Below are 26,125 nucleotides of genomic sequence, written 5' to 3' on the forward strand. Positions count from 1 at the left end.
GGATGATGACAACAAGTCGGTTGGTTTCTCACAAAAGGTCCTCCAGACTAGAGACTAAATATCAGTCTTCAATGTGATTTTTTTCACAGGACCAAACCCCCAAAATTTACATTTCAACAGTTTTCCCATGGTGCATCAGTCCATTTTAAATGAGCTTGGACCCAGAGAAGACAGCAGCATTTCTAGATCATGTACACATTTAGCTTCTTCTTTGCATGTCAGACCTTTAACTAGCTTTTTCAGGTCCTGAAGATCTAGTATTGATTTTTAACCCTTCCTACAGAGATTTCTCCAGATTCTCTCAATTTTATTTGTCAGTATTCAAATTTGATAATATGTGTGTGTTATTCTGTAATTGTTCCACAATTTGGTGATGCTGTTTCTTTCAGAATTTGGAAACTCTAACCAGCTTTGCTAAATAACCAATTTACCAGTTAACCTAACTGAGTTGTTTTAGTACCACTTACTTTTCCAGCCTTATGTTGCCCACATCCTAACTTTAGAATAGAATGACAGCAGTGACAAGAAAATTGGATTGGATTATTGAATGACTGCACAAAAAAAGTTACAAATTTTAAATTTTATGATTAATTTGACCAAAATGATTGGTTATAATACATAATAAACACTATGTTTTAACAGTTGTAATTCATGTAACAGTTGTTACATTAATCAACTAAAAAGAAAAGAACAGTTAGATTAAGTGGGAAAACTAGTCATTAGGTGGTGCTCTAGGCTATGTTATATATGTCGAGAGAGGGTCATATTTAACCTTCTCTCTCAGCTGTGCTATACGTTGTCAGCTAATTTGAGTTGTAATGTTAGCGTCTTGATGACCCCAAGCAGTCAGTGTAGTTTTAAGCTTGGATGAGCAGGAAGTCAATAATATTGACAAAACTGCTATCAGCAATACTGGAGCGTAAAAGGCCTGTTTTAAACAGGCACAGACCTGGTCTGTTGTAATATTCGGAAATATGCACTACGGTAACATAGTTAGCACAGTAACACTTGTGCTGATTAAGTCGCTAAAACTAGATTTTCACAAACCTTCTCAGCATTCTTTTCACAATAGTCTCAAATTGCCACAAAGCCTATATATCAAACTGTTATGTGGGACAAAATCCCGGAAGGCTGGGGAGGAGGGAGTGGAATTAGCCTGCCTTTCTTTTTCCAGTCTTGATCACGGACTAAATATCAGTCTTCATTCATATATGATTTGTAATGGAATTTCTATTGATCAAGCATCTTTTCTGTATTTTGTACAGGCCAAATTCACTTGCCTTTAGTGTTTCCATTTAACATCTTTGAATGCAGAAATGGGAACAAACAGAAAAGAAACTTCTGGCACAATCAGCAAGATTCTGAGCCAACAGGACCCCCCCTCCATTTGTAGGGTACAAATGTAATCACTGTGCCATTTTTGTCCATTTTGCCTCCTCCATTTGAGCCACAGGAAAATTAAGTAACTAATCTGTCTCTCTCTTACCTCAGTTTTCATCTTAATTGCTGCATCAAATAAATAGGACAAATCTCTGCACCAGGTCCTAATCACTTATCTGCCATTAGTACGTCTAGCCAGGGGGTGTAATTGGAGCAGAGGAAAATAACTTATCATCAACACAGGTACAAGGGTGGCCGGCTATGTGCAAGGCAACTATTGTCAGTTCAGAGAGAAAAATAAAGGGATTACGCTGCAAATTCTGCGGTGCTGTAAGCTAAATGTGCTCTCATGTAGGAATGTTTGTGAGCTCTGCGTTAACTTGTGTGAGCGGATGTCCACGCGTGTGCGACTTATCTTTAATATTTGTGTGACTATATCACAGGATCTCAGCGCACTGCGTGGATGCTGTGTGTGCCATCATTTTTCGTGTATACTGAAAGCCAGTAGATACATCCAGAAACAAAGTCAGCTAGAGATAAGACGCCTTGGGGCTAGAAATTTCGCCTGTCTCCTGACAAAACCCATTGATAACTATAGCTCAGCTCCTTCAAGCTGAAGAGCAGAAAAGAAAAGGAAGAAAAAAGAGAGAAGGCAATAATCTTTCTGTAAATGCCAACTCAGAGTTTAACACTCTACAAAGTCACCTCTAATTTAGATTCATAAAAAAGATTGCATGCGTCAGATCTTTCTAAGTAGATAGACATTTAGGAGCCAAACTTAATTTCCTTAGTTGGCAAACACCTCTGCAATGTGTGATCTTTCAATTAAAGGGAGCAGCTGTGAGTCTCAATGATTTGTGTCTGCGTGTGGTGTGTGCAGGTCAGCAAAGTTACTTTGGTCTACAACATTTAACCCTATTATGTTGCAAGTGAATGGAAAGCAATATTCACTGATGTGTGAATATTCCCTCCCTCCCCCTCAGCAGTTGTATTTTTCATTCTCAATTAATATGACGAGCCGCATTCCAAGTGTTGATTGATGTTGATTGAAACATGTAAAGGGCATCAAAGAGCAATGAGAGCTGAATTGTCGGCCCACACACACACACACTGGGCAAAGTGAATTTCTCTCCACTGTGTGTATATGTCTGTCAGCTTGCGTGCATGCCCCAGTGTGCACCCCCTTGACTCAGTGTGCCTGGGAAGGAGCACATAATTTACAAAATATCACAGATAATCGTGTCGAGATTAACGATCTCATTTTGATTAATGCTTAATGTTTAATTAACTCAACTTTAGGTCTTCGGCTTGTCGGAGGTTCCCCTGCATAGCAAATAGGCTTCTTGCTCAGTGTCAGGTACACCACGGGAATGAGTACATGCCAGTGAGGAAGTGGGACGGATAAATTTCATATTAATCTTCTGGGATGATATTTGTGGGTGCCAGTAGCAATGAATAATTAATATTACCTAAACAAAATGAAGAATAACAAAATAATAAATAGTACACGGCGGAATGTGTAAATGTACAGTAGGTGAGAGATTGTGTGCATACTTCTATAAAATATGTCCCACATCTCTGAAACCATATTTTACATTTGAACCCTTGAAGCACTGACATTCTATGTCTAATGTGAAACATACATAAAAGTTTGCACACTTCAGTGTGCAGCCATATGCCAGAGCAGGGGAGATTATGCCAATACTGGGTATAGTATGCACGAGCATGTGTGAGCGCATAGTGTGCTGGTGATTATACGCTCTGCCTTTTATCTAAGACTTTTCTTTGAAGCTTACGTTGGCATACAAAACAAAGTAACCACAAAATTGACACGCCATCCTTTGGTCCGACCACGTGCACATCCAAATTATCCATTTGGTTGTCTGGAAGTCCTTCTAGTAATAATTCATCAATGTAAAATCTCTACCTTTCAATATGTGTTATGTTCTGTAGCCAGGATATGAAAGCCTACAGTTGTCTCAGACATTTTCCCCCCTCCTGTCTCTCAGCTCCTCCTCCTGCTGCTTTCTTCTCCCAGCTGGCATACCCTGCACCAGTCTGATAACGTGATTTCACGCAAAAGTGAAATCCTCCTCATGTCTGATGTGTGCATCTCTCACTCAATTCCCTTCTTTCCCCAGCATCAACCTTTCCTCTTCCTTCACCTCCTGTTATACCCCACCTGACATTTTTAGGGAGTCTGCTCAAAGGGAAAAGATGCTTTGTGGCACTGGCAGGTCAAAGTGTGTGTGTGTTTTGTGTGTGTGTGTGTGTGCGTGCACGCACGCGAGAAAGGAGGTGGTGGAGAAATCAGTGCCTTTGGCAGGTGTGTCCCCATATGTATAAAATACTCAGCAAGAGAGCAGTTGCAGGGAAGAGAGAAGAGGGAGTGTAATTGGCAGGTATGCATGTGTCTTAGTGGTAAATGGGAGCTCTGAAGGGTAGTTTCGCATTTGGGAGTATCTTTAATATCAGATTAAGCATCTGACGGATAAAGGAAAGGGAGGGAGAGAGAGAGAGAGATTGAATGCGTGCAAGTGTGTCTGTGAAAAGCTACACCCTTAAGAGAGAGAGAAAATGAATTTTTGAAAGATAGCCAAGAGATAAAATGACATTTACGGATCAGAACTTCACAAGTCTTCCATTCTTGAACATCAGGCAGTCTGTCCTTTCCTTGGGAGCGATCTGTCACCTCAGTTGGGCCCCTGAGCTTGGTAAAAATCATGCAGATGGAAATGGTGTGCAAAAGCAGCTCTACTTTGTGCCAGCTCTTCTGATTTACAAAAAAGAGTGGTTGTGGTGAGGAGAGCCTTTTCAGAAAAGTTTTTCTTCTTTTTAACTGCATTTTTTTCCAGGAACCACATTCAAGCTTTGTCACGTTCGCCCTATTTCTCAATTTGCCTCTTTCACGCCACTTCCACTTTGCTTAAGAAGATCCTTACACTTTACTCCCAACACATTTTTTCCAAGCAGTAACAGTCCAACTCAAACTTGTATCCATGACCACAAGAGTGGTATACCTACTGCTTTACTGAAGCATGAGCAAATCGATCCACGGGGGTGTTTATGGTTCTAGGACTGGCATGGGATCCTTTCAGAGTGTGTGAAATGTTTGGAAGTGAGTATAAAAGCAATAGAATCAGGACCTCTGATTCCTTTTCTGTTTGGTTATAGAACACTGAGTTTGGGGGCACCACAGGGAGCATAATCTACTTTTTGTTTTTATGAGTTGGGGTGACCAACTTGTCTGTTACCAAACAAACCTGCACCACGCTAGAGAACGGAGATTTGGCGAAAGCATGAGCATCACAGACAAAATTTCTTTGGATGCAACTTCAAAAGCCCTGCTTCTGGTTTATCTGCAGCCATTTTGAGAATGTCAAGACTCTGTGACTACTTCTGTGACTCTGTTTTTTTCTAGTATCTTTGGTTTGCAGCATAGCATAGCTACAAACTGAGCAGCTGTCCTTTCTATCCCTGATCAAATACACGAAGGTTTTAAGAAAAATGACCAAAACCACCACCCGAGGAAATTCCACCCTATGAAACATTAATCTAATAATGCTGAATTATATTACAAACTGGCAGTAAAACACACAGACAATCAGTCAATCAAAATTAGGACTGAGTGGCCATAAAAGAAGAAAAAATCTATTTAAATTAAAACCAAATTATTCCTTTATTTTAATATATTTCTTAAAAATTTATCTACAATCACAATATTAGATAGTTAAAAACAACAGCTCCACTAAATCAATAAATCAATATGGCCAACTTGGGGCCACTTAAGGAGGCAATCGGCACTGAGGAGTGCCCGGGGCTGCTACCCACTACTCACTAAACGGGTCTCACTGCAAATCTTACTGGTGCACTTTATTTTTGTGTCCTGGAGTTCTTACTGACATGCATAAGTGTAAAGAGGGGACCTTATCAAAAGTGCCTAGCCTAGTAACAAGCTGATCTTGCACCATACTAAAAGGAAAAACTAAAAAGCATCAGATTGCTAACTCTAAAGCATACAAATTAACAAGACAGGGCAACTCAGTTAAAATGCAGAACATAAAAAGGTGGAAATGTGATTAACGCATCAAACACAGTCCGGGTAAATTTTCATTAGGAAATATAAGAGACAACCCATGAAAAGGAGAAAAATCCTTGTTATCCAGGGTTTACACTACTTTAGTCCAAACTATAGACAAAATACCCATCCATCCTTTCTCTTCCGCTTATCCTTTTCAGGGTGGCGGGGGGCTGGAGCCTTTCCCAGCTCTCTTAGGGTGAGAGGCAGGGTAACACATACAGACAGACAACCATTCGCACTCACATTCACACCTATGGGCAACTTAGAATGAACCTATTCCCACTAACGGCATGTTTTTGGACTGTGGGAGCAAGCCAGAGTACCTGGAGAGAACCCACAAAGACACGGGGAGAACATGCTCCACACAGAAAGACTCTGGCCTGATGGTGGAACTGAACTCAGGACCTTCTTGCTGTGAGGCAACAGTGCTAACCACCGTGCTGCCTCGAGGCAAAACAGTGTGAATCTATTCACTGTCAGGTAATAGACAATATTTCTTTCTGTACAATGCTGATGGGCCAGCTGAAACCAAGCCTATCCTAAAACCAAACGACAGTGGTATATGAGTCCCTAAATCCAAACCTGTAAATGAATTAATACGTTTATCATCATTCATTTGTCAGCCAAAAGCAGAGTCGGAGTCGACTTAATATAATATGTGATACACAACAGTTTTAAAATATTTATAATATATATGTCAGGCAATGCTGGAGCGATGAGAGAGAGAGGGGAAGGTGTTTTTTTTTTTATTCATTCCAAAACACCACTGCAGATAACATTCATCAATCCCGCAATCACAATAGAGAATTTCTGCCTAAGTGAACGTCTGGTGGACGGCTTTTACAAGCCAGTGAGAAGGTGGCAGCTGACTAAAAATAGCCCTGCAGCAGGGTCTCATAAATGGGAAGGAGAAACAGTAAAGGGGAACGAAACGAAAAACACACACACACACACACCCAAGTGGTGATTTCATTTCCCTACCTGTCATATCGCGGCTAAATAACTCTGGTCAGGGTATTACAAGCGCTGGGCTCGATGGCTCTGAACAGCAATCCCATACAGGTGGGAAATGAGTAGGAGGAAAATAGGGGGAAGGAAAGCGATAAGCAGGAGGGAAGGGTGAGTGAGGCAAAAACAAAAAGGGAGAGTAGAGAAGATGGATAGACCGAGAAGTAGAGGTGGAGAGGGGAGAAGAAGTGAGAAAAACGATGCTGCGAAAGGAATGAGGAAATGGAGAGGAAACTGAGAGAGACGGAGAAACAGAGAGGTGAGAAGACAAGTCTTAATAAGAAAGAGAAGGATGAAAATGGGACGAGGAATCGGAATGCCCGAAGGAACAGGAGGGAGTCCTGCTGTGCGTGCTCGTGCGCGGACACACACGTAAAACACGCACACACCCAGACTGAGGTAGACTCTGACAGATGGAATTACACACTCCTATAACTCTGTAACTGTAGTGGAACACACACAAAGGTGACAGTTGACTTTCTGCAGCCAGAGTTCTCTGGGCAAGGTTACATCCTCAGCAAGTTTACAGTTATCTCTCACCCTCACACAGACTCTGTCACACACCCACGCACAGATAGAAACAAAGGTACTCTCACTGCTTCCAGTACCATATTGTGACAAACTGCAGTGGTGTCCTGCCAAGTGAAAGACGTGTGCATGTGAGTGGTAGAAATGAGAGGTGGAGGTGGAGAGCAAAAAGTGTGGGAAGGAGTAGAAGAGAGTGAGGCTCACTTAGAGGCAATGACAAAGAGAAAAAAATGAAAGTAAATGGGGTACATTTTGTATTTGTGCCAAAGCACAGCAGGGACAGGACACTATTTGCTATTAAATGACAGGACTAGACTGACAGTCATTAAAATCTGTGCACACAGTGGGCAGTGCAGGTATTATTATACTTAAAGGTATCCCAGTCTTCGAGCCAGGATAAGAGTGCATGATCTGGGTGTATTTAGGCTTCAAGGACACTTGATTGAAGTCATAAAAATGAAAGATGACTTGTTGGAACGGAGTCACTGCGGAATCTCTCCCTTAACTTCTCTTTTCCTCCCACCCCTCCTGCCTCCACCCTTCTCTTTCCCCTCCCCTCTCCCCTCTCTCTCTCCTCTGCGGGCTCTTTATCCTGCCAAAACAGTGCCTTCGTCCCTCACCCTCAGAGGTAGAGGCAGGGATAATTGAAAAAGTTCTCACACTGGGAGTTTAGTAAAGGAGATAAGAGGAGAAGTTGGAGGGTGTGAAAAGTGTTAACTGCACAACAAATATACAGGATGAATGTGTTTGTTTGGTGAGAGGGAGGGAGACAAAGTACGAAGAGCAGGAAGAGAATTTTTCTGCCTTGAGTAAAAAAAAGAGGGGGAAAAGAAGTCAGTAAGCAATAAATGGAGAGTTCGTGTGTGGCAATCGGGCAAGGGAGGGAGCGAAAGAGAGAATGAAAGCATTATCTTATCTACTTTAGCCATCGCTACTGTCCACTGGCTCAGAGTATAATACCCACTTATGCAAATACATCCACATCTCTGTTCCCATGATACAGTGGAAGCCCTAACACCAGTTTAACAAAGTGTGTTTTTGTGTCAGCATGTGTGCAAATGCACCTCTTGGGTCTGTGTCTAGTTGTGTGGATTCTGTGTGTGCAGGAAACTGCCGTGCCAGAAAAGACGCCAACATCCCCTCCTCTCTCTCTCTACTCCTCCCTCCAGCCATCTATCCATGCCTTGCTTCCCTTCATCCCTCATTCTCTCTTCCTGGCTCCATACAGTACTTCCCTCCCTGCTGATATCCCTCTCTCCCCTTTCTTTCCATCTTTTTTTCTTTCCAGCCCCCTCTCTCCCTACTTTCTTCTTCTCCTCCTCTCCCATTCCCTCCTTCTGTAACTGTCTTTTTTCTTTTCATGGCCACCTCAAATAGCTTCAGATCAATCAAAGGCATTCACCGGAGTTTGTTAGTGAGCCTCTTTTGTGAGAGAAAGAAGCCATGGACCCAAGGGTCTGTTGCCCTCATAATTAAATAGCTAGAGGACTGAATGTTTTCCCTCTTGAGGACCTCCTGCACTCACCGCTGACAATCTACTTCAGAGCGATTTGTGCTGCTGTAAAACTAATCACTTAGGCTTGTACAATCCCAGACATGCTATAGAGAGAAACCAGCAATATTATTAGGTTTTGGAAATGTCCACTGTTAATAAAAGCTCTTGGAGAAGTAACTGATGCTAATTTGAAAGCAGGGTTAAACCACTGGTAGGCTGGAAAATGGATATAGGTATCAACAGTCAGTGGGATGGACAGCTCCGGGTCCAGAAACTGTCAATCACAAACTGATTTACGTAAAGCTGGAAAATAAGTTGTGTGTGTTGCGATCAATATCTCATTCTTTAAGTGCCACCAAGGAATAAGAATTGACCAGCATTTCTTTCAGTGTATGGCCTGCTGTACGTATATATCCACAAATATGTGCACTGACTTTGTTGAAGCAGAAAGGAGCCAGGTGAAATCACATTTGTTCAAAACTCTGAGCTGAAATTAATTGTTAAATGTGAATACTTCTGAATCGTTCATGGAATACATTTGGCTTTCAACAATTGTAACCGAGTTAGAAATAAAGTTATCAGCAGTGGATCAAATTAGTATGTGAAAGCTGTCACTTGTAGTGACAAAGCGAAAGAGAATTGTCACTCAAATCTATTCTCGTTTGATGCTCATTCTCACGGAGCATCAAATACTGGTGTTTATTAAAAACTGCTGTGTCACAAATATGTGCATGCAACACACTGGGTTATTGCAATATTAGATCTCTGCTCCTCTTGGCGGTCACTCATGAAAAAGAGATTTTTAATCTCAGTGAGAGTTTTACCTGGACATAGTGATAAGATAACTGACCAACCAGGAACCATAATCTGTGATTTCTAGCGAAATGTCCAATTCCAAAATGGTCTATTTCATTCATGCGCAACATGCACACAGCAACTCAGGTGCACACTCACAACCACATGAGAACACGTCATTAATGTGGAAGCTCTTTGTTGTTAACGAAGACTCGAACACTGTGAAAATGTTTGTAACAACAAATGTAATTAGACACTTAACTCACCTTCACCAGGTTTAACATGGAGATTTTAATAAAAGCTAACAAAAGTAAAGTGGCTAAAGCTAAAGCTGTGGAGACAAGTGATAAAGAGAAAAGGATTGATGTCCTTTATCTGGTGAATTTATTTTAAAAAATTGTGGAAAATTATGCAAGTGCATGACATTTATTTAGTTATATAATTTTGTAATATAATTTGTTGCACCTTCTCTTGTTTGGTAAGGTAAAACGTGTCAGGTAAATGTGGGTGTACAACAATTCATATTCAGGGAATTATTTGTACCTCTTTCCTGTAGCAGAGCTCTTTATTATACAGTGAAAGGACATCTGGTACCTGAGATTTTGGTTAAAATTGTAAGGTTTAATTATTTTTGTAATTTGTATTATGAAAATAATATTTTGCATTGAAGAAACAATGTTTTTCTCTGTATATGCTGCAAGTTAGAGTTTTTAAAAAGAAAATCAGAATCAGGAAAAAATAAATATCAGCAGGGTACACTTCAGCCATGAATATTGCAATCGGTGATAAATAAAGGATAGATGGATCTCTCATTTCCACTTGCTATAAATATAGATGCTTGCAAAGAACTACATCAAGTTGTGAGTTAAGAGACACCAGTAGAACACGACCAGTTCAGTAAGGAGAGGTCATATGGAAGAACTGAACATGATTTATTGAGACAGGGAAATGTATGAATGTATTTGGTGATTAGAATCCGATGACCCATCATGGCAGATCCGTATCCCAGGGGTGACAGGACAGGACACCCCCTAGATGCAGAGGTGTGGTGAAGATGAAGACTGAGGCTTGGATGGAGCTCTGGGTGACTTGGTTGAGGTGGAGATGGGAGGAGGTGGGTTGCACAATTCTGAAAGGGAGAGTGACGGAGAGCACAAATTTAAACCATGCAGAGTGGAGGCTGACTGGTTCAACGAGGGCAGGCAAGAAGATGGCTGGACTAGGGTAATGGTGTTAGCACTGAGACTGACAGCATGGGAAAGTGGTAGTGATGTAGAGAACAGACTAGCAGCCAAAAACTTAGGAAATATCTTCCTTCCTTATTGAACTTGTGCATACACGTCATTACAATAACATGCAGGATTTATGTTTTAACATAATCATATATACTTTAACCCACATCTTGATCTTTTCCTTAACCTAACCAAGCACAGTGTTCCCTTCATCCAATGCAGCCAGCCTAGGGGAAACACTGAAGTAGTGTTTGGTGCCCAAGCAGTGAGTGGAAGCAAGTAAAATAAGCAAGCAAGTAAAAAAGCAAGCAACAGTCACAATGAATCAGCATATGAAAACAAAATGCAAAACACTAAGGTCCTTAATAGGCTGTGAATTGCGATACCCTGGCGGGCAAACAAGTAACTTGGCATCACTCTTTAAAAGAGGACCGTTATCTCTCTGTGTCTAAGACACAGACATCACAGAGCATATCTCGCTGTATTTCTGAAACACCAGCACAAGTGATAGAACATCTGTGACATTTTAACATCCTGGAATAAGAACGCTTTGAATTTTTAGTCCCATTTAACACCAACTCTTTATTTGTTGAATCTTCCTTTCCAGACGCTGAAAACAGACTCGGATTAACCCACTGTACTCCACCTGTCCATCACCAAATACCAAGCAAATGAAATTTGCAACTACTTCTTCCAAACAAGATCAAACTACATGTATGCAAAGAGTGACTGTTAAGCTTGCATTAGTTAAAAAGCCATTAATCCAGATAAATGCTAAGTGTAATCTTTAGTGTCTGCTGGGCAACTCGGTGTTCATTTTCAGCTTGTTCCTATCTCTCTGGGTGGCTAAAAAAATCAATCTTTTCAGAAAGAAAAAAGTAAAAGTCAGCCTTAAATCCAAAATGAACACGACATCTATAAAGGACTCACAGAAATGAACAAGTAAACATTATTATTTTAAAAGATCCAGGCAATAAAATCTGCAGAGGAAGCTCGTGTGAAACTAAAATGAAACCTGAGCTCAAACTCAACTGTTTATACGGTAAAGTGAGGACAGCGCATTCATGCCAAAGCTGACACAACAAACATTTTTCACACCCAATATAACAACAAAAGACACAGGCGCACAAACAGTGCTATTGGCAGAGCTTCTGCCTTGGCAGTCAACTTGTAACCCCCTCTGTTGATGCAGCGGCGATGGTTGGATTGAGACTGACACAGAGTGGACAGGGAAGTGGAATGTACAGATCAAGCACGTACTGGTCTATCAGGCATCCTTTAACTACAGCTGACAAGCGTGCCAATGAACCCTGCATCTGTACTATGGTGCCATTTGGAAAATTAACACTGTTAAACAAAGTCTGAGAGTGACTGCTGCGGGAATGTCCAATACCACGATTGCTTTGCTGACTCATAAACTATGCTTTGTTTCTTTGCGCCAAAAAGGAAAAGCAAAACACACAGATGGCAGGAAAGTCCCATTTCTCCTTCTTGACTTGCATGTAAATCCAACTATTTATTAAGTATGAGTAAAAATAAAACTCAAAACTGTAATTTCAACACTTAATCTCTCTTGCAAAATGAACCCTATTTGTTCACTGCCAGCAGGAGAATTGTGGGACTTGTATTTTAAGTTAGCGAGTTTCAGAGGATTACATTTATAATGCCTTATGTAACCTTGGCCCAACTTTGCTGTTTCATAATCATTTAATTAATTTGGAAGCTTTAAGCCTGCAATTGATTATTTCGATGTATAATTTTAGATTGCTATTGATATTCAAGCGCAATGAGCCTTTTGGACAAGGACAAAGTGTGACTTCTATGCCTTTCCCATTTTTTCTGCTGAAGGAGTCATTTGATGAAAGCTAATTTTCTTCTTCTGTGCACTGCACTAAAGAAGGAATTCATATTTTCAGATACTCCACTGCCTTCCTTTGCTTTTCATACCCAGCTAGGTGACAAAAGGCAACATAAAATGCTTCTACTCTGGTGAAACAGTTCAGTCGTTTCAAATGTGTTTCATTATCACACGTCGTATGCCAATCCTCCTAAATGAGACTTTACATCTTTAAAGGACAGATTTCGATCCACTCGTTCTGCAGCATCTCAACTAAAATTGAGATATCGCTCCTCCAGTCCAATTTTATACCTGACAAGTCCCAGTCAGCAGTAGTCAACAGCGGGCTGCCTGAAAAAGATATATCCACCCAACCATTTTGCCCAGCTGTCCTGCCTGAAAAGGATCTTTCTACCAAACCATTCCACCTGCATGCCTCAGTGCCAGTTCACTCTGGTGTCATGAGTTGGGAAAATATAAACAGTTGGTTTCCAGCAAAACCTCACGGCCACTCTACTGCTGAAACACACAGAAAAAATAATGCCACAAGCTTCTTCTTTTTTTAAACAAAAGAAAGAAAACAAAGAACAACACAATTCAATGTTTGTTCATTCCCTTTTTCTCAATTAAAAAATCTTGACTCCGTTTCCTTGCCTGAGGTACTTCACAACTTATTGATTCTGCTCAGTCTTGTACTGTTTGCCGGTGCAACAACCTTGTTACATCTCAGGGAATCTGTTTTTTATATAGCATAAAAATGTTATGACATGACAGCCCAAGTGAAGTTAGTTGACTGTTCACACCTACACGCCTACACTGTTGTACCGGGAAAATATGGCACTCAGGCATAAAGTTATCAAACAACAGTGATTTGTTTTCTTGTCATGCTATTTGTCATTTTATTTGAATAAGTGTCCAAACAGTCCACATTTGGTCATACAATTTATCTTGAAAGGTTTTAGAAATAGTAATTTTATGGTGTTCTTCAGTTGTCCCTCAACCACAACAAAGAAAATGAGCAGCTAGATGCAAGATATATGCATGCTACTACCTGAATTAGAGTGAAATATTGCACCGCTCTCTTGCGTGACTTGGCAGGAGATAAGTGCGACAGGGAAGCTGCTTTAGCGCTATCTGGAGGACGGTCTGTCCTCTATAGTGAAGGACAATGAAGAAGGAAAATTGATCACATCCTATTTCTCTTCTCTCTATCGCACTTTTTTAGCTCTTTATTTCTCCATCTCTTTGTTTCTTGTGGGTCATCCCATTTAAACTCACTTTTAAATTCACACATCACTTGCCTTCAGTACTCGTCCTTTTAAATTTTTCCCTGCTACCTTGTATATTGTAGTGACTTGCTCTGTTGTGCCATGTCTGCATGTCTCTTCTCATCCAATAAATAGTATTTATGTGTTAGATGTTGTGCAAATGAATATCAGATCATCTTGACGTTTCCCCTGCACCTGCAGTCAGACGAGGATTTATCTGTCGTTCCGCTCTGCTCTACTTTATGGAGCCAGCTCAAACGCAGAGGTCAATACAGAAAGGGAGAAGGTGAGAGAAACATGACTTCCCAAGAAATGACAACTGCTTGTGTGTGATGGATGGTCCCAGATACAGTTTGACTGAGGCATTCCTATCTACGTATGTGTGGGGCAGAGCTGTGACTGTGACTGTCGTGACGTTTGAACACTAGAGTTTTTGTATGTGAGCATGATTCGATTTACATCAGTAGGTCCCTGCAATCACGGGATAGGACATGCATTTTACAGGGAGATCGTGTCAGTATTAATGTAAATGTGGAATTGTGTGAGAGTTTTAGAAAAGTCAGAAGGCATGTGCCGTAATTTTGCATTTGCAGCTGAAACAAGTGCCAAGTTTACATAGCTTTAATTTGAGGGTGTTTTCACTCACGTCAGACATAAAATTCCGATTTATTCATTTTTGTTTGCACTTTCTAGTGCAGCTTCCAGTGATAATGTGGTAATAGGGGAACAACAAGGTGGAAACAAAAAGGCAAGAATGTGGAAATAGTAGTTTATTACCACTTAATTGCCCAAATAGATGGTGATCCCAAGTGACTACTGTGCACAAACAGTGGTTCTACCTGAGTAATATTACACTGAACTCTATGTATGTGGTTAATCAGAATCAGAAAGACTTTATTTATCCCCAAGGGGCAATTAAGATACAACAGAACAGCATGACATTGAAGATAAGGACAGGGCATAAACAGGCAATAAGAGTGAGATAATAAATACACAGAATATACAGTATATACACAGTTTTAAAATTACACAGTTTTAAAATTAAAGTGACTGAATAATAACAGGTTAATTAATAACATTAATAACAGGTCAGAAATTGAGGGAAATGATATGAAAAAAAGTATTTCTAATTTTTCTACACTGATGCTTTGACACCTTGACACATTAGAATGCTATTAAAATTTTATGTATATGTTATCATTTTATTGTAATTACATGGTAATGACATTCTATGACCATATTAGTTATTAACTTCTTGTTCCAACCTTATTACTCCACCTTTACCACATTATTTCTAGGCTTTAATAAAGAAAAGTCCTACCACAGTTATTTACATTTTTTATTACAGTCAAGCTAAAAGCAATAATCAGCAAACTTGAAATATTTGACTTTATGTGACATGAATGTAAAATATGAAAAGGTCTGCCTTTTTAATTAATTTAAGAAAAAAACAATTTTCATAATATTTTAATTTCTTGAGACATACTAGTACAATTTAACCTGTATTAGTTTTCTGTTGTTTCTGCAGTCTGACCACAAACACCACAAATTGATTTGAAGAAAGCGAGCTAATGGTAGTTTGACACCATGAACATACAGAGCACTAAACGTAGCATCCAAGTCTTTTCAGGATTTGTAGTAAAACCGTTGTTTGCCCAGTGGCCCAAACCAGTTTGATGGACAATCCATTATTAAAAACAATGCACTGGAATATTAGCTGTGCTGAACTGTGAACTGTGTTCACAAATATCGTTAACAAAATTTTCCACTTAAAAAATAAAAAACTAAACCTGCAAGCTAGTTACAGGAGCCCCACTTGAGCTAGATGCTGCATTTAGAAAAGCAACACACAACCAAATGGAAAGGGCCCTTTCAAAGCTCATGTTCAACCAAGGCCAATTCCCTGATTTTTGTAATTTTTAAACAAGATAATCCAGATTTATGCCTAATTTTAAAAGTTCAGTTTTGGCCATGCTCCATATACTCCTCCAGGTTTCATAAAATCCAGTTCTGTAGTTTTTCCTGTTGACAAACAGACTGACAAGCAAAAGGCAGCGATCACATACCTCAAGAAACCCTTTCAATCACAGCGGTGTACTTAAGCTGTCAGTGCTCTGCTCATTCTTTTGCTGCATGCCTGCACACACCAACACAAATCCCTTCTCCCTGCTGAGATGAGTAGAGTGTTTCCTTGTGGGGAGTGGCGAGGTCAGAGTGTAGTGAACAAAAACGCTGCACAAATTCCAGATTTCCATAATCATCATTCTATTCTGTGATCTGGCTAAAGCGGTAGTAGGCTTATAGTTTTTATGGTCGTGCTTCATTACATAAAGATTTTTATTACTTTAAACAAGGCGATCAAGTTTTCCATCCACAAACATAACTGGTTTCTCTTTTTTCAGTGCTGTGACCTGCTATGCAACCATTTTCATTTTGCCCTTACTCTTATCTTTAGCATCCAAAACATACACTAAATTGGACCAAAATATAACTTTATGATATAGTTTATGTTTAGGATCCTGTGCATTGCCCTAAATCCCAGCATTTAAACTCAAATTTAAAACGCCAAAACTGGAGGAGAGTCAAATCGAGGGAAATGGTTCCATTTCTACACATGTAACTGATGTAACGAAGCATGTTTGCATGTGTACACGAGTGCCACTGGTGCACTGTTGTATGTCTCCTTACAGACAGCTTTTCCTCTGTGGGCAGGTGGTGTTGAAGCCTAACCAGATGGGCTCTAAATCATGCCTGTTTTCTTGCCAACTCCCAACATAAATATCCCAGAAGGAACACAGAAGTTACCTTGGGGTCTACCATCCTTCAATCTCCTGTCTGTGCCTCACCCGCCTCTCAAATAACTTCATCCCTGACAGCTCTTGGCTCTGTCACACTTTCTCTGACACCTCCTGGTCCCCCCTTTCCTTTTCTATCTCTAACTTACTTGCTCACTTCACTTTGCTATTTCTTTCTCAGTTTTTAATCTTTCTTTGTTTCCCACCCCACCCTGTCGGAATTGCTATCTGTCTTACTCTGTTTGGTTCTCTATATGTTTCTCTTTCCTACTCTTTTGCTTTTATTACTTGAATTTTGTCTTACCCCTTTCTGGACATTTACCCCATTTTCTTATCTTCACTGCTTGTGTTTGGCTAACCTGTCTCTCTGGCAGTGGCTCAGCTATGCCCCAACGCCATCTGTCAGCATCTGTTTAATCTCACATCAGCGCATGTCTTTCTCACCTTCTCTCCCCTGTCTCGCCACTTGTCTGCCTCTCCCGTCTGCTTGTCTTTCACCCCTGACCTATGCCTATGGGATCTCCTATAGGGTCCTACAATGTGTGTGTGTGTCTCTCGATGTGCCCTTATCACTGAAGCCCACCTGGCCTAGATTTGTGGTGTTCTGCCTCAGTTGCCACATAATGAAAAACTATAACACACATTCTCATGTGTGTATGCAGGCAAACAACTGCTGCACAAGCGCAGGTTCTGCAGACCGGGAAAGATGGCACTAACTTTAGGTGGATGGGATAAGTTTGGGAAGTTGAATAAGTTTGCATGAGTACAATCTATATGTGCACAGTGTGTGTTAGTGTGTAAACAGAATGTGTGTGTACATGTGCGCATGTCCACGTGTGTGCACGTGTTGAGTGAAGGTGTTTTTCAATCACAGATAACTTTTAGTTATCACTCACTAATCCTCTAATGAACCGGCACAGTGTAGATAAAACTGCCTCCATCAGACTGTGCAATGGAAGAGAAAACACAAGTCGTGGGACTGCTGTCAGCCTTCCCCAGCATTACCACCTTCCCTCCCAGCACCTCCACCCTCTCTTCTTCATTTCTTGCAACCTTTGAACTCTCCTTCCTCTGCTGATCCCTCTTCTTTTTTTCCACCCTTCACTAGTTTTTCTATTTATTCCTCTATCCCACTTCCCTCCTTTTGCTTTCCCTTCCTTTTTTTCTAAATAACCACTTTCTCCCCATGCCTTATTCTTTAATTCCTGATTCTTTCCTGTTTATTTACACTAAGTTTATTCCCTTATGTCTTTACTTTCCTTGTTTTCTACCTGGTGCCTCCCTTTTTCCATAGTCACTTTCTTATTCTCTGAGATATACTTCCTTTTTTCCAAGATTCATCCTTCAAATGTTCCTTAATTTTTGCTTGATGAGTAGTTTTTTCATGTGGTTTCTAATTCCACATATTCTGTCCATTCTCATATTTCCTAGCACCTGATTACCTCCTCACTTTCCCCTACTTCCATATTCTCTCATTCAACGTTTTCCCTTCTTTCTGAGTATAGAATGGACCAATTCCTGCTTTCTTTATCCCTATATACCTCCATCAGTTCCTTTATTAACTCATTATAATGAAAACCACATCTCCTTTGCTTGCTGATATATACAGCCATTCTGGTGTTTTTTGCTTCCATCCATCACTGGTCTACTTCATTTACTTTTTAGCTCCACTGAGTAACATAAAATTGGTGTGGAACTACTGGAGACATTTGTTTTACCAGAGGCAAAAACACAAGACAAACATTAGAACACTAACTTGAATGCCGTAGTGAGCAGCTCAAACAAGCCCAGAGTCCTTTTGGTAATACATACTCCGCTGTTTCTGCTCTGCTCAATTAATCTGGCTCAGTCAAGACCGCGCTGAACTGTCATCATAGTACTAATAAAGAAAAAGCTTTGAGCTGTTTGCATTAAGTGGCCTGCTTGTCCCAAGCTGTCAGTTTCCCTGCAGCTCTGGCTAGGCGCAAGTTTTTGTCCCTCTCTTTCCACTCGTTCATTCCACTGTGGTTTTACGGCACAAATCCCCTCCTCATCTCAAAGAAAACACTAAAGGCAGCATGGCCTTGTAAAGCCTCATTAGACTTAATAACCTTTAGTTAGCACAGGGCAGACTCTCTGTGCGTGCATGAATCTCATATATGCAAGATACATTTTTGCGTGAGGCCAGTACTTGCATTTCTCTGCAGATGTGCACGCGGGAGTGCAGATGTGTGTGCGAACGCGTTTGCAGTATGTGTGTCCTCTGAGAGCAGGGCTAGCTCCGAGCCACAATGCGTCTTATTCAGCAGGGTCCCAGGATTAAAATGTAATTTCATTCAAAGTCGCAAATTGGGTTTTTTACTGTACTAATCTTCATTTTACTAAGCAGAATGAGGTATGTCATTAAAAAAAGAAGAGACTTAATGAAAGAATGTGGGATGGATAGATTGCAGAAGGGAAAGTAGTTCACCAACAGAACGATAAAGGTTGTTTCAAATCATAAACAGTAAAGACCTCATGAATAATACACTGCATTACTTTGTGGTGTGTATTGTGGTAATTACAGTTTAGGGATAGTGGTAATGACATCACCATTTGCAGTTATGGCGTTCTGTTAATGCTGCGATTCTGTGGGACTTGAGGTTCAGCAGCTCAGTTCAGATTGAGATTTAATTATCAGCATCACTAAACACACCGGCAGTGTAACAGGTGCAAGCTGGGTCAAGCAAAATATGCCTTTGTACTCATAATGCATGTATACAAGGCAAAATAGGCTTTGTGAAATAGGAGTAAAACACTCTTCTTTATTGAAAGGAATATAATAATATGAGGAATGTCTTGTGGAAATAATTGAGGTAAAGGAACTACAAAGGGGAAAAATATGAATGTTAGTCAGGATTAAAGTCTGTGAAATAGACTTCTGTACATTCCACCTTATGGGGAAAAAAAATCCGAGGTTTATTTCAATGGCAACTGGGAGTAAAGTGAGCTGCAGGAACTCAGTTCCACTTGTGGAGAATGACAAATAATGGATTCACTTCATACCACCCCTCTCACCTAATCACACTCAGAAATCAGCAAAACCATTTCCTTCGGCTCTCTCCGCTAATACGCTTTCAAAAAAAGAAATCATGATCTCACTAAATAATTCCTGTGATATTATCAGCAAATCCAGAATTGTTTGGTAGTACTGTGCATGAAAAAAGGCCGGCCACATTAAAAATGCATAGATGTTCTTTTTCAATTATGTCTGTTGGCAAATTGCACCAACTTTTAACAAAAAAAAAAAAAAAAAATAGAATTAAATTGTTACTATTACCAACACCCCAACATATGCATAGAATACCGATTTCAAACCCCATCCCATTTATTAATGGGTTAATCCAGGCTATTTTTGGACTTTTTTGCTTAAATATCAAATATGCTCAATTTGATTACTTACTTTGAATCAATGAAAAGCTACTGATGAAAAAATCAGCTTCCAAAATGCCCATAATGGCCCTAATGGGAATTAGAAGTCCATTTCCTTTTCGTTCCCCACCCCTCTCTGTCCCTTCTTCCTTGCTCCTCGCCTCCCATCCTGCATGCCATAGATGGATGAGAGAGATTTACAGTTAGGGGTCATACAGTGGTTCTAATTAGCTTAAGTAGGTTGGAAGAATAAGCACTTCCTTACTGAGACACATCACATAGTCCCAGAGCTCTTTCTGACTAAGCAGGGAGAGGAGAACGCAGACGGACAGACGACCCCTGTCTCTGGCTGTCTTTCTGTCCCCGTGTCTGTCTGTGCCCTTTCATGTCTCTGTTTCATCAGTGGTGCCGAATATTTTTCAGTCTTGTGACACGGGAATAATTGACAATAGAGAATTTCATGTGACAATTTGTGGGACAAATTTGCATAATGATGACAACCCTTCAACCCCTCAGCATCTGGTTGGTTTGGGTTTTTTTGGGCGAACTAAAAGGTAGTCAGGAAAATCTATCATCACAACCTCCAAGAAATGTCACACATGCTACATGACGCCCCCGACGTGGAAGAGTATTTCTTTTGTTGTTGTCGTCAGATGAAACATGAAATATGGCGAATTAGCTGTCACGAAAGAAAAATAAAACTGTGCCACATACTAATTAATTTGTGAAAGAATGTATTTTTTCCCCTCATTGACATTTTCTTTGACCTTGAGGAAGTCTGTTTAGCCTGTGAAGAAAACAAGTCAACAAGTCACCTTTTAGTTTTCTGTGGTGTTTTAAGATTGATGTAGTATTCTTTTGGCAGGTAAAGGGAAGAATTAGTTTTGTTTTTTCTAAATGTGCATGAACCTTTCTTTCTTTCTTTCTTTCTTTCTTTCTTTCTTTCTTTCTTTCTTTCTTTGTGTCTTTCTATCCCTCTCTGATGTCCAGGAAAGGTATCTGTTCACCAGAAAAACATGGGCTCAATTCCCAGTAGCCTGCAGAATTTCCACAATTTAAAAACCCCAGGAGGAAAGACTCTCTTTTGAAAAAACAAAAACCCTCCCCTTCTCATTTGGATCAATCTGTGACAGATTTTTTTTTTTTTTTTTTGGCCAAGTCGTTTGTTTTGTCTCTGCTGTTCTCCAGCCCACCTCCCCCATCTCTGGAGCTCTCCGCCCTCCTGATGCTAGAATGTAAATAGCATCTTTAATTAGAATGATATCTTCTGATTTGGGTTTTTTTCCCCTATCAGCAGTGAAACCTGTGCACTGTTCCCTGTTTGTACAGGCTAACAATTTGGCTCCCTGTTGACCTAACCCACTCGTCATTGCCCTCTCTGTGTGTGTTTAAGATCCTGTCCCACCTCCTGCCAGCGTCCTTTAATTTCCCACATTGCTCCCTTTCTATAGAGTTGCACCCTAGGGTGTGAGAGAAAGAAAACACACTACGATCCTTCACAGGCCATTCTCCTGAAATTCAAACTGTTTTTGGGCTGTGACTAAAGGCTATTTTATCGTCACCAAACCAACTGTATTTTTAATGGTGAAATTATCCTGATTTTTAGTGTCATAATTCAGGAAATTTGAAAATCTGACCTTTAAGATTTCTTACAGTCTCCTAAAATTACTTGATTTGTCCACCCACAGTCCAAAATCTATGACAGTAATGAGAACACACATATAAAAACATGAAATCACAAATAAAAAAGAAGAATCACAATAAACAAGAAACCAGCTATTAACTAACGAGCTAATGTTTTCACCAGTCTACCCCATTGACATGAAAGTTCAAAAAAACAAGATCATAAAGGAGGTTGAAATGTTTTACATGCAGCAGATGCAGGTTTTTTTTAAAATAAGTGTTTCAAAATGGCTGTATTTGTCTTTTTTTGTTTTGGAGAGCACTTATTGGTCACACGCTGTACTCAGAACTATTCTCTGGGGAGTAATTTCCACTTTCTGGTCCTTTTTTTTCTGTTAGCCATCATAAGATTGGACATTATCTTCAATAAAAAAGAAAGATTAGTCTGACACCAAGGAGAAAAAAAGAGAAGCTTTTGTGCAGCATTAAACACAAAAATTAACCAAAAAAGGCTTTCATTTCACAAATGCCGCTTGAAATGATGGCTAAAAATACTGGAGTGCTACGACACAGAGAGACAAAGAAAGAGAGTGATGATTGTTGTTTGCCCTCTGACTGCTTGGCACAGTTCTATAGAAAAAAAGAACCCTGTTCTCTCTTCCAGCTCACCCCTTCTATTCCCCCCTTCATATCTCCTAAATTTCTCTCCTTTTACTCTCCTCTGCTTATCTCCTTGCTTTGCCGACACATTCATCAAGTGGTTTGACTTCTCATTCATGCAACCTTTATTGAAATCGAATAAGCAATCCATTGTAGGCAAAGAGAGGTGGCAGAACAAAGATTTTAGACTTACCCCCACCCCACATGATGGTGATAGTTAAATATGTGTGTGCAAAGTGCGTGCATTCATATGTTTGTGGTGACTTAGAGATGCAATTGGCTGCTCAGTGGGATAGAGACATTTTTATGTAGGCAAATGTGACAGAAGCTGCACTGACTGACTGGCAGTTCTGCTGGGAATACTAACATTGCACGCACACATAGATCTGTGTTGTCTACCTAATTTGCACGTACACACATAAACATAGTATATATGTGATCATACTAATAGAGTGAGACACACTTCTCCGTGACATCTGTCTATCAGTATTTCAACTGCTGGAATGGGCTCAGAAAGGTGCCAGAAGCAATCTCTAAGTACACACATCCTTTCTGGCACAAACACACACACACACATACGCACATAGATTCACAGAGGAAAGAGCTTAGAAAGAGAGAAATTTTCACCTCGCTCGGGGGTTCAGTCCAATACCAAGTCAGAGTGACCAGATATTAAACATGCATGTTAAGGGCCTGCAGGTTCACCAGAGCTCAGCTAAAATCAGTCTGAACAGTAGTCTTTGCTGGAAGAAGGCAACAGTGGTAGAAGTTAAAGTCTGATACACTAAAATGTCTCTTTTTTAAAATTAATTATCCGTGTAACATTATCACCATTTCTGTCTGTATTATTTTAATCATTCTTTAGTGTAACTGCTCTGATGATCACGGTTCTTTACACTGTCCATTTGCCTTTAGCCTGCCTTAAAATCTGACTAGTAGGAAGCATTTTGCACCAACTCAGATAACAAAATCCATGCCACAGGCTAATGGGTCAGTCAAAGACTTACTGGTGAATGTCAGCTCTTGGAATCAGATGAAATTATGTTAGGTCATGGCATGCTGCTAATTGAAGTGCAAGATGCTGGAAAGATGAAAGCCATGATATATACACACATAACCATTTTTCACTGTCATCTTTCAAAGATGATTGCTACAGGTGCACAGTGACGGCCAGGAAAGACACACAGCGTCAATCCCTACCTTAGTCACAAGGGGTTCTGTGTCCTCCAGGATAGATACGAAGGGGATCTCCAGGAAAGAGGAGAGAAACTCCACCTGGATCAGCTCCTCCCTGGAGCGGGGAAAGGCGAGCACGGCTGACACACCCCTGACCACCAGGTCCTGGCAGGCACTACGGGACAATGACTCAGGGTCCCCTCCCGCGGGCGATCGAGCCACCATTTCCAAGCTCAGGTTGTAGGGCAGCAGAGGAGGTGGCTGAGAGGTTGTTGTGGAGGAGTCTGCCCCTCCGCCTTGATGCCGGAGGCTGGCCAGGGCGCGGTTGAGCGCGTTTTGTATCCGTGCCGGCTGTCGGGTCGGCAAGAGCGCACCGAGACGCACGGTGTGTCCTATCCGGGCGAGAATGTGGCAAGGTTGTGGGTGAGGGAAGCAGGCGTCCGGGGAGGAAGAGACGGTTAATAAGAGAAGCAGCAGGAGCGTTCTGGCAGAGAAGAAAAGGAGATGAGTTCTCCCCGGGGCGAGGCAGTAGGTCCAGAGTCCAGAAAGAGACACCATGCTGCAGCTCCGACACACAACACTGGAGGACTGGGCTCTGCTCGGCGGGAGATGGCATAGCTCCCTCTTTCTCCCGGCTCCACCGCTTTTCTCAGACTTGATGGTTCTTTTCTTTTCCCCTTTCTTCTTTGTTGATGCGCGCTGTCGACGGTGATTTGTCGGCGTTTTGACGTTTCGACTCTCACCTCTTCAAAGTTTTTATGTCAACAGTAAAAGACGCGCTTGGTGGAGGAGAGGAGAAAAGAGCGCTCACAGCTTAGTGCGGTCGCCCCGCTTCTGTCAGTCTCTGCTGGAGAAAGGCACACCAGCTGTGAAGTGTGTGTGTGAGCGTCTCTCCAAGTGTGTGTGTGTGTGTGTGTGTGTGTGTGTGTGTACGGGTTCGTACTATCCTGGTGGGGACCAAAATCTGACTTTTACTATCCTGGTGGGGACTTTCTGCACCGTGGGGACCAAAATCCAGGTCCCCTTGGGGTTGAAAGCAATTTTCACACTCAAAATGCGGTTTTACTGTCAGGGTTACAATTAGGTTATGGTTAGGTTTAGGGTAAGGGTTAGGGTTAGGCATTCATTTTTAATGGTTAGGGTTAGGGTAAGGGGCTAGGGAAAGCATTATGTCAATGGGATGTCCCCACGAGGATAGCAAACCAGACATGTGTGTGTGTGTGTGTGTGTGTGTGTGTGTGTGTGTGTGTGCGCGCGAGAGAGAGCCTGCCCGCCAATAATCTAACCTCTCACGGAGCTTGCCTCTTGTTGAATTTTAATGAAAATTCGTCGGGTAACATTTCCTTCCGCTTCTTCGGGTCCTGGGGAGAATTTGCCGTTAATGTTTTTATTCAGTATTGAAAAAACATCGGATTTGTCTTATATATATATATATATATATATATATATATATATATATATATATATAGTATTAAGTATTACAATAGTATTAAGCCAGCCAGACAATCAAATATAGAAATAAGTTTGCTGCTTCTAGATGACTTAGATTTATACAGAGAGCTATTGATGGCAAAGATCTTTCGAAAATGCACAAATTCCGAGCACAAAAAGTATTAGACTGCTGTAAGTGTCATAAAGATTGATTCGAAGCAAAAAGAGGACTGAAAGTTGTTTTGTTTTTTTTTTTTTCAAATTGAATCCTTTTTGAAAAGGTGGCCATTCATTTTCTGATGTAATATGCCACTTTTAAGCACCTCTGCAGGCCGGATCGCGATGTTCCTGCCAGGTTGGGCAACACAAAGCTAATAGCTCGCTGAAATCTCAATTTTCCTCCGGGATTTATACCCACTTCTTTCCTACCGTCCAAGTAGAACATTACCCGTTGTGTAACCACGTCTTTTCAGCACCACGGACAGCGCCAATGCCATAAAAGAGATCTACTGTGCATGCTAATATGGCTTCATGCAAGGGACAGCGCTCAGTACTCCTTTCATTCATTCTGCACTCACTTCTCTGTCCCCCGGATCTAATTTGCCATCGTTAGAGCGGAACATTCAGCAAATCTTTGTGTCCACCGGGTGAAATCTGGGCTGGTGGTGGTTCTCATAGTCCCCGCACACCCTTTTTTTCTGATAATTCCCTGTTTGTCAAACACCAGTGATGCCTTTAATGTCCCGTCTCTGCTTTTCTTTCTTTCTCACTCTCTGTGGCTTTGGCATGGGGTGAAGTTGCAGGGCCGTTTCACTGTGAGGTCTGGCTTGAAAAGGTTTCCTTGGCGAACCTGCAGATAAAAGTATCACTGCCTCTCGCTGACTGTCTATCACTAACGCACACACACACACATTCCCGGGATCAACAAGTCATTTCACAGCCTGCTGGGTGACCTGATGTGATACCAGTGCGATTTACTGACAAATATGAGACAGTTGGGTGAAAAGAGTGTTTTCTTACCTTTCCTCCTTCGCCTCATGCTCCACTTGCTCCAAATAGAGGAAAGATGAAAACCAACACTGTGGGCTTTGTTGTACTGCAGAAACCGGCAGCATTAAACTTGCATGGCTCTTCACACACTCTCCCTCTGGTACCTGTTGAAGCTGGGCAGAGGAGAGGGAAAAACGCGTTTTTCCAAATATATTTCTGTTTGTTTACGTAGTGAAATGTGATAATGTTTGTCTGGAAACCGAGTTCATTATAATGTGGAAATCTGAGCGCACCAGGGTGTTGAAGCTGTTATGTAACCAAATGATATATTATCAACTTGAGCAAACATTTTTCTCTTTTCTTTGGTTTCATTTTACATTGTTACTTAGGGCTAGTTGTAGTTACGTGCATTAGATAAAAAGAGAAAAAGAAATGT

The 26,125-nt window shown here is 40.9% G+C and overlaps 1 protein-coding gene across 1 annotated transcript in view; it reads right to left on the bottom strand.

Moving 5' to 3' along the window:
* LOC134644995 (glutamate receptor ionotropic, NMDA 3B-like) overlaps positions 1-24,078 on the bottom strand; it is an 82,580-nt gene extending 58,502 nt beyond the window's left edge. The window contains exon 1 of the mRNA XM_063498210.1: positions 23,293-24,078. Within this exon, the coding sequence (XP_063354280.1) occupies positions 23,293-23,826 (534 nt within the window). The 5' untranslated portion in view covers positions 23,827-24,078. The remainder of the gene's footprint in view (positions 1-23,292) is intronic.
* Positions 24,079-26,125: the final 2,047 nt, after the last annotated feature.

This window comes from Pelmatolapia mariae, linkage group LG16_19, assembly GCF_036321145.2.
Source record: "Pelmatolapia mariae isolate MD_Pm_ZW linkage group LG16_19, Pm_UMD_F_2, whole genome shotgun sequence".
In the NCBI taxonomy this organism is placed as follows: Eukaryota; Metazoa; Chordata; class Actinopteri; order Cichliformes; family Cichlidae; genus Pelmatolapia; species Pelmatolapia mariae.